Source organism: Oncorhynchus mykiss, chromosome 15, assembly GCF_057628025.1.
Source record: "Oncorhynchus mykiss isolate SJ-2025 chromosome 15, ASM5762802v1, whole genome shotgun sequence".
NCBI lineage: Eukaryota > Metazoa > Chordata > Actinopteri > Salmoniformes > Salmonidae > Oncorhynchus > Oncorhynchus mykiss.
The window spans coordinates 22,292,645-22,306,879 of NC_143036.1; the positions used below are offsets into that span (position 1 = coordinate 22,292,645).

The window sequence follows — 14,235 nt, forward strand, 5'->3', positions numbered from 1 at the left end:
GTAGATAATGCGGTCTACATTTGATTGTGAGGAATTCTAAATCAGGTGAACAGAAGGATTTGAGTTCCTGTATGTTTCTTTCATCACACCATGTCACGTTAGCCATAAGGCATACGCCCCCGCCCCTCTTCTTACCAGAAAGATGTTTGTTTCTGTCTGCGCGATGCGTGGAGAAACCCGTTGGCTGCACCGCCTCGGATAGCGTCTCTCCAGTGAGCCACGTTTCCGTGAAGCAAAGAACGTTACAGTCTCTGATGTCCCTCTGGAATGCTACCCTTGCTCGGATTTCATCAACCTTGTTGTCAAGAGACTGGACATTGGCAAGAAGAATGCTAGGGAGTGGTGCACGATGTGCCCGTCTACTGAGTCTGACCAGAAGACCGCCTCGTTTCCCTCTTTTTCGGAGTCGTTTTTTGGGGTCGCTGCATGGGATCCGCTCCGTTGTCCTGTTTGTAAGGCAGAACACAGGATCCGCGTCGCGAAAAACATATTCTTGGTCGTACTGATGGTGAGTTGACGCTGATCTTATATTCAGTAGTTCTTCTCGACTGTATGTAATGAAACCTAAGATGACCTGGGGTACTAATGTAAGAAATAACACTTAAAAAAACAAAAAACTGCATAGTTTCCTAGGAACGCGAAGCGAGGCGGCCATCTCTGTCGGCGCCGGAAGTAGTTGGTAATATCATGCACGACTCTTAAGGAGTAAAATGCACATCTGTTGAAACCTTTCAGGGCTAGGTAGAGTGAACAGTTCAAAGTAATCAGAAAAACTGGCACAACGTTGTATGTGTCCAGGAGATTTACAATACCAAATAATTTCCCCGTGGGGGTGCTGTAAAATAAAGAGACTAATTTCCTTTTGGGGGGTTCACCTTAAATCCGTCTTACCAAATTTCTATCAGCATGTTAAATGTGAAACCAGAGGGAAAAAAACTCTGGACCACCTTTACACCACACACAGAGACACATACAAAGCTCTCCCTCGCCCTCCATTTGGCAATATGACCATAATTCTACCCTCCTGATTCCTGCTTACAAGCAAAAATTAAATCAGGAAGCACCAATGACTCAATCAATAAAAAAGTGGTCAGATGAAGCAGATGCTAAGCTACAGTACTGTTTTGCTAGCACAGACTGGAATATCAATAAATTCATTGATGACGTCGTCCCCACAGTGACTGTACGTAGATACCCTAACCAGAAGCCATGGATTACAGGCAACATCCGCACTGAGCTAAAGGCTAGAGCTGCCACTTTCAAGAAGCTTGTAAGAAATCCCGCTATGCTCTCCGACGAACTATCAAACAGGCAAAGCATCAATACAGGACTAAGATCGAATCGTACTACACCGGCTCGGACACTCGTCGGATGTGGCAGGGCTTGCAAACCATTACAGACTACAAAGGGAAGCACAGCCAAGAGATGCCCAGTGACACGAGCCAACCAGATGAGCTAAACTACTTTTATGCTTGCTTCGAGGCAGATAACACTGAAACATGCATGAGAGCACCAGCTGTTCGGGAAGACTGTGTGATCACGCTCTCCGCAGCCGATGTGAGTAAGACCTTTAAACAGGTCAACATTCACAAGGTCGCAGGGCCAGAAGGATTACCAGGACGTGTACAGCGAGCATGGACTGACCAACTTGCAAGTGTCTTCAATTACATTTTCAACCTCTCCCTGTCCGAGTCTGTAATACCAACATGCTTCAAGCAGAACAACATAGTCCCAGGGCCCAAGAACACTAAGGTAACCTGCCTAAATGACTACCGACCCATAGCACTCATGTCTGTAGCCATGAAGTGCATTGAAAGGCTGGTCATGGCTCACATCAACACCATTATGCCAGAAACCCTAGACACACTCCAATTTGCATACCGCCCTAACAGATCCACAGATGACGCAATCTCTATTGCACTCCACACTGCCCTTTCCCACTTGGACAAAAGGAACACCTATTTGAGAATGCTATTCATTGACTACAGCTCAGCGTTCAACACCATAGTGCCCTCAAAGCTCATCAATAAGCTAAGGACCATGGGACTAAACACCTCCCTCTGCAACTGGATCCTGGACTTCCTGACGGACCGCCCCAGTAAGGATGGTAAGGTTAGGTAACAACACATCTGCCACGCTGATCCTCAACGCAGGGGCCCCTCAGGGATGTGTGCTCAGTCCACTCCCGTACACTCCCGTACTCACGGGATGTTCACTCATGACTGCACGGCCAGGCACAACTCCATCACCATCATTAAGTTTGTTGATGACACACCAGTGGTAGGCCTGATCACCGACAACGACGAGACAGTCTATAGGGAGGAGGTCAGAGACCTGGCCATGTGGTGCCAGGACAACAACCTCTCCCTCAATGTGATCAAGACAAAGGAGATGACTAACATGGTCAAAGCACACCAGGACAGTCGTGAAGAGGGCACGACAGAACCTATTCCCTGTCAGGAGACTGAATAGATTTGGAATGGGTCATCAGATCCTCGAAAGTTTCTACAGCTGCACCATCAAGAGCATCCTGACTGGTTGCATCACTGCCTTGTATGGCAACTGCTCGGCCTCCGACCGCAAGGCACTACAGAGGGTAGTGTGAATGGCCCAGTTCATCACTGGGGCCAAGCTTCCTGCCATCCAGGACCTCTATACCAGGCGGTGTCAGAGGAAGGCCCTAAAAATTGTCAAAGACTCCAGCCACCCTAGTCATAGACTGTTCTCTCTGCTACCATCTAGGTCTAGGTCCAAGCGGCTTCCACCCCCAAGCCATAAGACTCCTGAACATCTAATCAAATGGCTACCCATACTATTTGCATTGCCCCCCCTCTCCGCCTCTTTTACACTGCTGCTACTCTCTGTTGTTATCATCTATGCATAGTCACTTTAATAACCCTACCTACATGTACATGTTACCTCAACTAACCGGTGCCCCTGTACATTGACTCTGTACCGGTACCCCCCCTGTACATATTCTCGCTATTGTTATTTTACTACTGCTCTTCAATTACCTGTTACTCTTATTTTTTATGTATATGTTTTTTAACTGCATTGTTGGTTAGGGTCACGTAAGTAAGCATTTCACTGTAAGGTCTACAGCTGTTGTATTCGGCACATGTGACTAACACAATACAATTTGATTTGATTGTATTTGATTTGTGGGTCAAATCATCCCTTAAGAGCATACAGTGAAAGTGTTACATTCATTTTCCAGACTCCTGCATGTTAGGGGAACATTACTAATGTGTACTGAACCACTATCCTCTGCCAGGATAAATACTTGGACCACTAAGTAAATTGTCAGCGTACTACACTAATCAAATCATTTCAAAATCACTTGTTGCTCAATTACTCGGCGTGCCCCCCTGTGGAATTAATCATCTATACCATAGACCTGAGATTTCAACACTTTTACAACCCCTCAGTGACCAATCCTGTTCCGCCGCTGCCAAGTTGAAGGCAAAATATAAGCAGCTGCTCATTGAGCCCTGTTTTCATAATACATCTCGTCCATCTGGACTGCAAAGGGAAGGATACAACTGCTTGGTCTGTTCTGGTTCTGGACAAAGCAACATTGTTTCACTCAGGGCTGGAAGCAGGAGTACCCTTCAACGTTTGAAGTGCCTACTGTAGGTAGGTCAGTTTCTTTGTTACAAAGGCGTGCACTGCCTACAGTGGTCTGATTTTCATGCTTTTCGTGTTCTGCCTCATTGCAGCATATCACAATATTACATAAATAGGGTTACATAAGCATGTTATAAAATCAAACTGTTTGAAAGAGGCAATCTGTAACACATAAGTCCCAGATTGAAGTGAGGACCCATTGGTGTGCTGCTGAGAACAGAACAGACTTGACAGGGGTCGATACACATGCAACATTAACAGAGACAAGGCAGAGGGGAGGAAAGGAAACATTGTACGAAGATCCCCACTGCATGGAAGCTGATCCATACTGTTAGAAGACCAGAGGGAGCGGAAAAAAAGAGTGGTAAAGAAAGGAGGAGGAGGGGAAGGATGAGAAGGAGGAGGTTTGCTTTTCCAGCTGTGGAGAAAACCGGGGTGGGGAAGAAGAGATCGGGGGGTGGGGGGAATGTGTCCCAATCTGGATGCTAGTATGTATGTTTCTTTTTTCAGCACCGGAGGAAACGGAGGAAGCACGCTATAAGATCAGTGTAGGGTTTACTCAAGCTCTTTTGTTAGATAAGCATTATACATAGCTCAATAACTCAAGTGCAAGGGTCATTTCAACAGGAAGAACAGGGCTGTCGGTGACTATAAGAGCACGTTCTCGATTAATTCCTGGCCGTCTTCTCTACTTGTTGTGTCTCCATAGACATGGCCAGGTGCTGCTGTATGCTGGTGCTGCTGGTTGCTCTGGGCGTGTGTGAAGCCTCTCGTGGCCGGGAGTGGGCTCACCATGGAGCCTCCATGTTCGCCGACCTGACCCCCCGTGAGATGCGTGACGTCCGGGACTACCTGCAAGGCAAGCCAGAGCTGGGTCTGACAGCGACCCGGGGCAAGGACCTGAAGAAGAACAGCATCCTGTTGATGGAGCTCCACCTGCCTCGGAAGCACGAGGCCCTGAGGACACTGGACCGGGGCCAGGCCAAACCCACACGCCAGGCCAGGGTGGTGGTGCAGTTCGGGAACCAGGCCCAGCCCAACATCACTGAGTTCATCGTGAGTCCACTGCCCTTCCCTACTTCGTACACGGGGAAGACTTTCAAGGGAGACCGGCCCATTCGGTTTGAGTCGAGACCCATCACGGCGGCGGAGTACTCGCACATCATTGACATCTTGCAGAAGATTACTGCCAAGGTCCACAAGGTCCTGTTTGAGACCACAGGCGGATTTTCCTTCCACAACTGCACCAACCGCTGCCTGACATTTTCGGACATTGCGCCCCGTGGTTTGGAGTCGGGTGAGAGGAGGACCTGGATCATGCTGCAGAAGTTCGTAGAGGGCTACTTCATCCACCCTGTGGGCTTTGAGGTCCTGGTGAACCATAAAGATCTGGATCCCGAGCGCTGGACGGTGGAGAAGGTGTGGTACAACGGCCAGTACTTTGACAATGTGGAAGAACTGGCAGAGCGATATGAGAAGGGAACGCTGGAGAAGGTCCAGCTTCCTGACCATGACGATGAAGACTTGTACTCCACTTACATTCCCCGTGGGCACAGCAACACGCGCACCGACATTCATGGGCCCAAGCTGGTAGAGCCCCAAGGACCTCGCTACCACGTGGATGGGAACTTTGTGGAATACGCCGGCTGGTCCTTCGCCTTCCGAGTCCGCTCATCCGCCGGCCTCCAAATCTTTGACCTGCGCTTCAATGGAGAGCGCATCGCCTACGAGGTCAGCCTCCAGGAGGCCATCGCCTTCTATTCGGGTGACACCCCCGCCGCCATGCAGACCAAATACATAGATGCTGGCTGGGCCATGGGAACTGTGGACTACGAGCTGGCACCTGGCATTGACTGCCCCGAAATCGCAACCTTTCTAGACCTGCACCATTACTACGACACGGACAAGCCCATGCGCTACAAGAACGCCTTGTGTGTGTTTGAAATGACCACAGGGATGCCTCTGAGGAGGCACTTCAACAGTAACTTCCAGGGGAGCTACAACTTCTTTGGGGGTCTGGAGAACCACGTGCTGGTGCTTCGTACCACCTCCACCGTCTATAACTACGACTACATCTGGGATTTTCTCTTCTACCAGAACGGAGTGATGGAGTCCAGGGTCAGTGCCACCGGCTACATCCACGCCACCTTCTTTACGCCTAACGGACTGCACTATGGCTCTAAGGTGTATAACTTCGTACTTGGTAACCTGCACACTCATCTCATCCACTACAAGGTTGACCTTGATATTGCCGGTGAGTTCTGTTTTAATAATCTGGTCGCGTGGTCACACTTCTAGGGAAGTAGATTCTAAAAGGTATTTTAGAACGTTGGTCAAACATTGCATAATGACTGATGCTCCCAGCCAAAAACAAAAACATGAGATTGTCAGTCATTTTGATGAGTCATTGACAAGAAACACAAAATAAGCTCTCATTTCCGCACCATGGGCAATACAATTGATAAATCACATGCGAAAGGGTATGCCTAGTCTGTGCAATATCTGCTTCAGAACTTGACATTAGTGCTTAGGTCAACTGCATTTCAAATCAACAAATGGCAATAAAGGAATGTTTTAATGAGGGAGGGCATAGGCCCAGCCACTTGGGAGCCAGGCCCACCCACTGGGGACCCAGGCCTAGCTAATCAGAATTAGTTTTTCCCCGCAAAAGAGCTTTATAGACAGAAATAAATATTCCTCAGCAGCTCCCCCTTTCTTGATATGCCACACATGTTAAGTGGATGGATTATCTTGGCAAAGGAGAAATGCTCACTAACAGGGATGTAAACAAATTAGTGCACCAAATGTTTTATAAGTAAGCTCTTTGTGCATATGGACATTTTTGGGGACCTTTTATTTCAGTTCAATAAACATGGGATCAACACTTTACATGTTGTGTTTATATTTCTGTTCAGTATATGATTGCTTTTGTCAAACGGTCCAGGTCGGGAGAACAGCTTTGAGTCGATGGACCTCAAGTATGTGAACTTCACCAACCCGTGGAGCCATAAACATTCTGTCGTCCAATCCAAGCTCGTCAAGACGCAACACCAAACGGAACGCAGCGCAGCCTTCCGATTTGGCAAAAAGTTCCCCCGCTACGTGCACTTCTACAACCCCAATGAGAAGAACAAGTGGGGCCACCAGAAGGGGTACCGCATCCAGTACAACTCCCATGCCAACAGTGTGCTTCCCCGTGGCTGGAGAGAGGAGAACGGCATCAGCTGGTCCAGGTAACAAAAACACACAGCTAGTTTAAGGGATAGTTAACCCTAAAAGCTCATTTAATCAAATCTTACTTTTGATACATCAGAAGAGGTCTAAAGTCAACCTCAGTTCATTCCACTCCATGTATTGAGTAGTTCCCACTGTAGAACGCAACCCAAAATGAATGGGAAAGATTGTCACCATCTAATTATATGGTGGGGTAGTAGGGATACCATCCCTTTAAACCCTAGCATAAAATAATGAATAAAATATACAGGTACCATGAACTACAGACAGCAATTCCATGATAATCCAGAGAATATGGGAAATGGATACTGTGGTGTATGAAGGGTGTACAGATCATTATTATAAGATATATATCAATGCTCTACTATCGATTGATCTATCTATCTATCTATCTGGACCCCTCTCTCTCTCTCTCTCTCTCTCTCTCTCTCTCGCTCTCTCTCTCTCTAATCATCTACTGTCAGAAAGTTCTGATTCAGTTTATCTAAAGCGCAGTACATATGGTCTGCATTAGTGAGCGTGATAATGGATTAGTTTCCTCTGTAGATACCCATTGGCTGTGACCAGGCACAAGGACAGTGAGCCCACCAGCAGTAGTATCTACACTCAGAACGACCCCTGGGAGCCTGTGGTCTCCTTTGAGGACTACATCCGCAACAATGAAGACATCACCAACCAGGTTAGACCTGCTGCTACAATAACGCAACTCATTCTCAGATTTATGCTAGCAGCTTCTCAACCCTGGATGACATTACTGTGTATAATTCCTGACTTATGGTTATGGAATTATAATTGTATAACTCAATAATCAATCCAATTAATCAATTCATCAATCAACTTGACAATATCTTTTGTGTAGGACCTGGTTGCCTGGGTGACAGTGGGCTTCCTGCACGTGCCCCACTCGGAGGACATCCCCAATACGGCAACGCCCGGCAACTCTGTGGGCTTCTTCCTGCGCCCCTTCAACTTCTTCGATGAGGACCCCTCTCTCTCATCCCGCAGTACCGTCATTGTCCGGCCAGACAAAGAGGGGAAGCCAAAGGTCCAGAGATGGACCCCAGAGGTCGTAGGTCATTGTGTGACTGACAAGCCTTTCTTCTACAACGGCACCTACGCAGGAGTCTGAGGGGCTGGTGTGAGTGACAGGAAAGACACAAAATGGTGGTTCCATCCTTGCGTCTGAGTGGTGCCAAATTAATGTGAGCTGACATTTAAATCTTGACTCCGACATTTAACTTAAAAATCATTTAAATGCAAAAGAATGCATTATGACACAGGCATTAACAAAATTTATATTATGTTGATATCTTACCTGAACCTGTTGAAATGTGAAAGAATAAGAATATTTGGTATTTTTTTTACGTATTAATTTTTTTTTATGAGTACGCAAATTGATTGAAGCAATTTACCATTCTTATCCATAGGCACATTTCAATAGAAATCCTCTATAATCACAACTCACAGACAAGTGTTGCCATGTATATACTTATGTACCCGTCCCAAATCTAGCAGAATGATTGTTTCCTTTTTACTGTGGTTGTCATGCCAACCTTATTGTGTGTGAGGCCTGGGGGTCAAAGCACTCAAACCCCTGTTGGGTGAGGGTCTCCATGGACGGGGTTTAGTTGCTCTGAGCATCCAGGATGCAGGATGCCGGGATCAGCCACCGTCCGCCGGGCTCCTGGATCCCAGCAGGCCTGCATGGCGAGAATGTTTTCACTGGGAAAAAGTTAGCTGAGCAAACAGGCCGATCCGGAACTGCCCCACAAACAGTCCAGGATTCACCTGCACCATTGTCCGGGGCAACCAGCTGCCCCCACGCAACATGCAGGGAGTGAACCGATCGAACATTCTACAGTGTTTTAGAACTCAGTTTTCCCTCCATTTGTTTTGTCTTTGGGACAGTTTTCCTTTAGGTACTCCTGACTACTTTTAATTAGATACAATAAAGAACTAACTGCATTAAATCAAACGGTATAACATTTTGGTTGTATCGCTTCTTTTCAATTGGGTGTTTTTAATCAGATTGATTGACTTGACCATGTATTCTCAAACTGTACTGGAATTTGGAAATGACATTAAAAGTAGGGAAAGGGTTAGTCTTCAAGCATTGACGACTTCAGTCACTTTTGTAGCTGTACAATCAGACAAAAAGCAACTATTCAACATCAGCTATGTGAAAAGCAGGCCTAGGGAATATAAGCCAACAATTGTTGTCTGTGGTTTTTTACAATCAGAACCTTGTAAAAGTGTGTGCCGACATTTTACGGTGTATGGTAAAAATGGGTACCATTAGAGTCATGCAAGCAGGAGGAAGAGACGACAGGAGAGGAGAAAACAAAGCAGGAGAGGACAGATTATTTTAGAAGATGGGTGAAAAAGGGAAGGGCTTTAGGGTAAATGGCATTCCTGTGGTTTGCCATGGTAATGATGGCTTCGGTGTCATAATGAACAAACTGTAGGGAAGAAAACAGTGTCAAGTCTCACAGTGGGAAACGGTCAATACAGGCCTGTGACTAACACAGGAAATCACACAGTGGTCAGCTATAGGGGTTATTTCACCTGTTCTTCTCGGTTAGGCTTGGTCTGGAAGAGTCAACAAACATCTCCTACTCTTGATTCTTTCCGTTCTCATAGGTTCTGCAAGAGGAAACAAAAACAGATTGATGAAGGTTGTAAAAGGTAGAAAATAACACTTGGTGAGTAAGAGGGCCAGTGCCGAGTGGGAAATGATGCTTGAGTATCACTGGGTCAAGTGTTTAACCTCGTTAAAACCCCGTCCCTGAGGCACAAAAAGTAACAACACCAAATGCCATCCAGCATAATCAACCTTAGGAGTGAGGTTCCCCGATGAAGGTTACTCCTTTATTCCACAAACTACGCACCTGAACTGGTAAATACTAAGGCAAATATAGATTGTGACATAGTTTTGACCAGTTGTATAGCCATCAGGCTAAGCCGTAAGGGATGAAAGCAAACATGAGGTTTGTAAAGGACTGAAAACTCTTCCCTCAGATCAATGCCACAGGATTCTAAGTGACATAAACATGACCATGTGTTCAGCAATAGAGTAAAAACCAGGGGAGGCTGCTGAGGGGAGGATGGCTCATAATAATGGCTGGAACGGAGTGAATGGCATCAAACACATGATTTCCATGTATTTGACACCATTCCAACTATTCCACTCCAGCCATTACCATAAGCCCTTTCTCCACAATTAAGGTGCCACCAACCTCCTGTGATAAAAACATAGTGTTTATCATCTGCCTATATGTTTGGAGGGCAAAACAATACTAAAGCAGTCTGTTGACAAAAACTAAACAAAATATCAGTTTCACTGACTCTCAAAGTGGTGGGGAATGTGTGTGTATAGCTGTAACCTCTGCTGAGTCCCCAACAACCAGATCGGTTTTCAGGGGAAATAGAAAAATACCCTGTGACGCGACTTCAGCTTTTGGACGTTAAAAGGCGACACTCCGTCCTGACTCCTTCTCAAAATGTGCTGGATTGGTTGAACAGTGCAGAAGAGAACCTCCCCTGACAGTTTTTTTTTTCTTCACATCAATATCAGTATGTTGGGATCCAGGAGCTTATTTTACACATGCTATGCAATGTTAGTGTAGCTGTGAAGGGAAGATGTGAGTAGCTACTGCCATCTAGTGGTTAGATGACAAACTACTCTGATTTTTGCCTTAGGAAATACTGTACATGACAGCTGGAAGAGGTAAATGTAGGCCTGTGTGGTCCTTACAACACTTAAAGCAAACACATCTCCCATGTTTCACTGTCATGGATACAGCATATTGAACACCTCTCTACAGAAACCAGAAATACAGAGCCCACCACATACACCAACTCAGCATATTTTCATACTTAGCCTATGCCTAACCAAGGTTGTTGCGGTCACATGATCAAAGCTCTTACTGTACAACCTGTTAGATTTATGATATTTTCAGTGCGGCCTGACTGTAGCTCTGTTGCTGATGCTTGAGATGGAACAGAGCAAATTTCCTCCTACCGTATAATTCCTCCAGGCCAGAAATACTGTAATGTACTTCTCTTCCCTGTCTCACACAGGAAGCCAGTCTGAGAAAATCCTGGTCCTATCTGTTTCAACCTTGCTCTCATAGAGTGTGAGTACAGTCATTCTTTGAGAAAGTGGAATAACAATACAATCTATTCCGAAATACAATCTATTCCAATCCAATCCAAAATTAAATGTAGAATCGGCTTCCTATTCCGCAACAACATACCCTAGTAAAACTGACTATCCTACCGATCCTCGACTTCGGCGATGTCATTTACAAAATAGCCTCCAAAATGCTACTCAGCAAACTGGATGCAGTCTATCGCAGTGCCATCCGTTTTGTCACCAAAGCCCCATATTCCATCTACCACTGCGACCTGTATGATCTAATCGGCTGGCCCTCGCTACATATTCGTTGCCAGACCCACTGGCTTCAGGTCATCTATAAGTCTTTGCTAGGTAAAGCTCCGCCTTATCTCAGCTCACTGGTCACGATAACAACACCCATCCGTAGCACGCGCTCCAGCAGGTATATTTCACTGGTCATCCCCAAAGTCAACACCTCCTTCGGCCGCCTTTCCTTCCAGTTCTCTGCTGCCAATGACTGGAACGAATTGCAAAAATCGCTGAAGCTGGAGACTTATCTTTCACTCACTAACTTTAAACATTAGCTATCCGATCAGCTAACCGATCGCTGCAGCTGTACATAACCCATTCAATCTACCTACCTCATCCCCATATTGTTTTTATTTACTTTTCTGCTCTTTTGCACACCAGTATTTCTACTTGCACATCATCATCTGCACATCTATAACTCCAGTGTTCATTTTGCTAAATTGTAATTACTTGCTACTATGGCCTATTTATTGCCTTATCTCGTCACGCCATTTGCACACACAGTATATAGATTCTCTTTTTTTCTATTGTGTTATTGACTGTACGCTTGATTATTCCATGTGTGACTCTGTGTTGTTGTTTGTGTCGCACTGCTTTGCTTCATCTTGGCCAGGTCGCAGTTGTGAAGGTAAATAAAGGTGAAATAAATAAACAAATATTATAAATGAATACATTTTAGACAGTGCTCCTCGTGGTGCTTACAGGCAGCTTGATTTAAAGATACATATCAAAGAAGAGAAGTAGGATAGGCCAATGAGTACTTCTAATAAAATGATTGACAATCATTACCCAACAATATTACTTCTTAAACTGCACTTTGTGTACTTTTAGAGCTAGTGATGTAGTGGTAAATACATGCATGGGTGAAATCTGATCTCCAGTCGGGGTGAAAAAAAGAAACGCTCCTTATACTTTCAATGGGTTGGTGAACTGTTGGGCAAAAGCAAAGTGGGTACACTGCGTTTAACCTCCGCGGTGTTTAACCTCCTCGGTGTTTAACCTCCTCGGCGTTTAACCTCCGCGGCGTTTAACCTCCTCGGCGTTTAACCTCCGCGGTGTTTAACCTCTGCGGTGTTTAACCTCCTCGGCGTTTAACCTCCGCGGCGTTTAACCTCCGCGGCGTTTAACCTCCTCGGCGTTTAACCTCCTCGGCGTTTAACCTCCGCGCCGTTTAACCTCCGCGCCGTTTAACCTCCGCGCCGTTTAACCTCCGCGCCGTTTAACCTCCGCGGCGTTTAATCTCACACACACACCACGGTTTAGCGCCACTGGGCCAAGTGGAAAACAGTCTCAGACAGCTTGTGTGAAGCATTCTCTTCACACTCAAGAGTTGAGTCAAAGTCTAGAATAGGTTCCTGTTTATTAGAGCAACACTTGATTTGTCACTATGATTCACACATGGAAGACCCACATACAGTATGTCTGAATGGTGAGTAACAGTAAAGTAATATATACTCATGGAAAAAGTTCAACAACAATCAACACCACCGTAGGACATTCACCAGTGACACACGTTTTCCACAAGTGTAGGGTTATTATCAGAATTTAGACAAGGGAGATTCCTTTGACTGTAGGTATGGGGGTGTTCACTTTGCTGTAAGTGAGAGAATGGTTTCTTTTCTTATGGAGGTGAGATAATATACCCTTTGAGACTATCAAATGACACCTATTTGTGAACCACAGAGGAAGGCAAACCTTGGGCCTGGCAAAAGATTAAAACTGCACAGTCATTGAGGAACAAAGGTTTCATATTTTACATTGATTTGCATAATCAAAAACTATTCACTTATACGTTTTGTCTAAAAAGAAGATTTAAAAAAAATATAAAGTCTTCATCTTCAGCTTTATCTTACTGTGACAGCAAGTTGAGGTATAGAATCAGCTAGAGGCAATTAGCAGAGTAATCGGCACAAGACTGGCTGGTAAGTGGCCAACAATTCTTTATTTTAATACCTACACTAATCTGAAGTAATCTTGTCCTTCTTTGACAGTCACACTTATTTCGATAGCAGTGTCACACTTTGACAATCTACACTGAACAAAAATATAAATGCAACATATAAAGTGTTGGTCCCATGTTTCATGAGCTGAAATAAAAGATCCCTGAAATTTTCCATAAGCAAAAAATAGTATTCTCAAATTTTGTACACAAATTTGTTCACATTCCTGTTAGTGAGCATTTCTTCTTTGCCAATATAATCCATCCACCTGACAGATGTGACATATCAAGAAGCTATTAAACAGCATGACCATTACACAGGTGCACCTTGTGCTGGGGATAGTAAAAGGCCACTCTAAAATGTGCAGTTTTGTCACACAACACAATACGACAGATGTCTGAAGTTTTTGAGGGAGCATGCAATTGGCATGCTGACTGTAGGAATGTCCACCAGAGCTGTGAGAATTTTATGTTCTTTTTTTCTACCATAAGCTGCCTCCAACGTCATTTTAGAAAATTTGGCAGTACATCCAACCGGCCTCACCTGCAGGATCGTCTGAGACCAGCCACCAAGACAGCTGACGAACCTGAGGAGTATTTCTGTAATAAAGCCCTTTTGTCTGGATAAACTAATTCTGATTGGCTCGGCCTGATTCCCCCAGTGGGTGGGCCTGGATCCCAAGTGGTTGGTCCTATGCCCTCCCAGGCCCACCCATGGCTGTGCCCCTGCCCAGTCATGTGAAATCCATAGATTAGGGCCAAATGAATTTATTTCAATTGACTGATTTCCTTATAAGAACTGTAACAATCTCTGAAATTGTTGCATGTTGCGTTTATATTTTAAAAGGCCTACTATATGGGACAATCAGGTCCCTATGTGCAAATATATTGTAAGTGGCTTCTATGTACAGTGTTTAAGCACGATTAACATGTAAACGTGTGAGGAGAGAGAAAAGGTTGTGTGGGAACATGCTGTGCCCCAGCAGCCTATCGTTCCCTCCATGCAGTG

The 14,235-nt window shown here is 45.3% G+C and overlaps 1 protein-coding gene across 4 annotated transcripts; it reads left to right on the top strand.

Annotated features, from left to right (window-relative positions):
• The first annotated feature begins 1,207 nt into the window (after positions 1–1,207).
• Positions 1,208–8,846, top strand: aoc1 (amine oxidase copper containing 1). Of its 4 annotated transcripts, none has more exons than XM_021562709.3 (5): positions 1,208–3,636; positions 4,337–5,881; positions 6,572–6,860; positions 7,408–7,540; positions 7,721–8,846. In XM_021562709.3, exons 2-5 carry the CDS (start codon positions 4,339–4,341, stop codon positions 7,988–7,990), a joined length of 2,235 nt encoding a protein of 744 aa, XP_021418384.1. In that variant the 5' UTR covers positions 1,208–3,636; positions 4,337–4,338; the 3' UTR covers positions 7,991–8,846. The 4 variants fall into 4 exon arrangements, with proteins under 4 accessions (XP_021418384.1, XP_021418388.1, XP_021418386.1 ...); XM_021562713.3 differs by having other exon boundaries at positions 3,428–3,632; XM_021562711.3 differs by having other exon boundaries at positions 3,500–3,991.
• Positions 8,847–14,235: the final 5,389 nt, after the last annotated feature.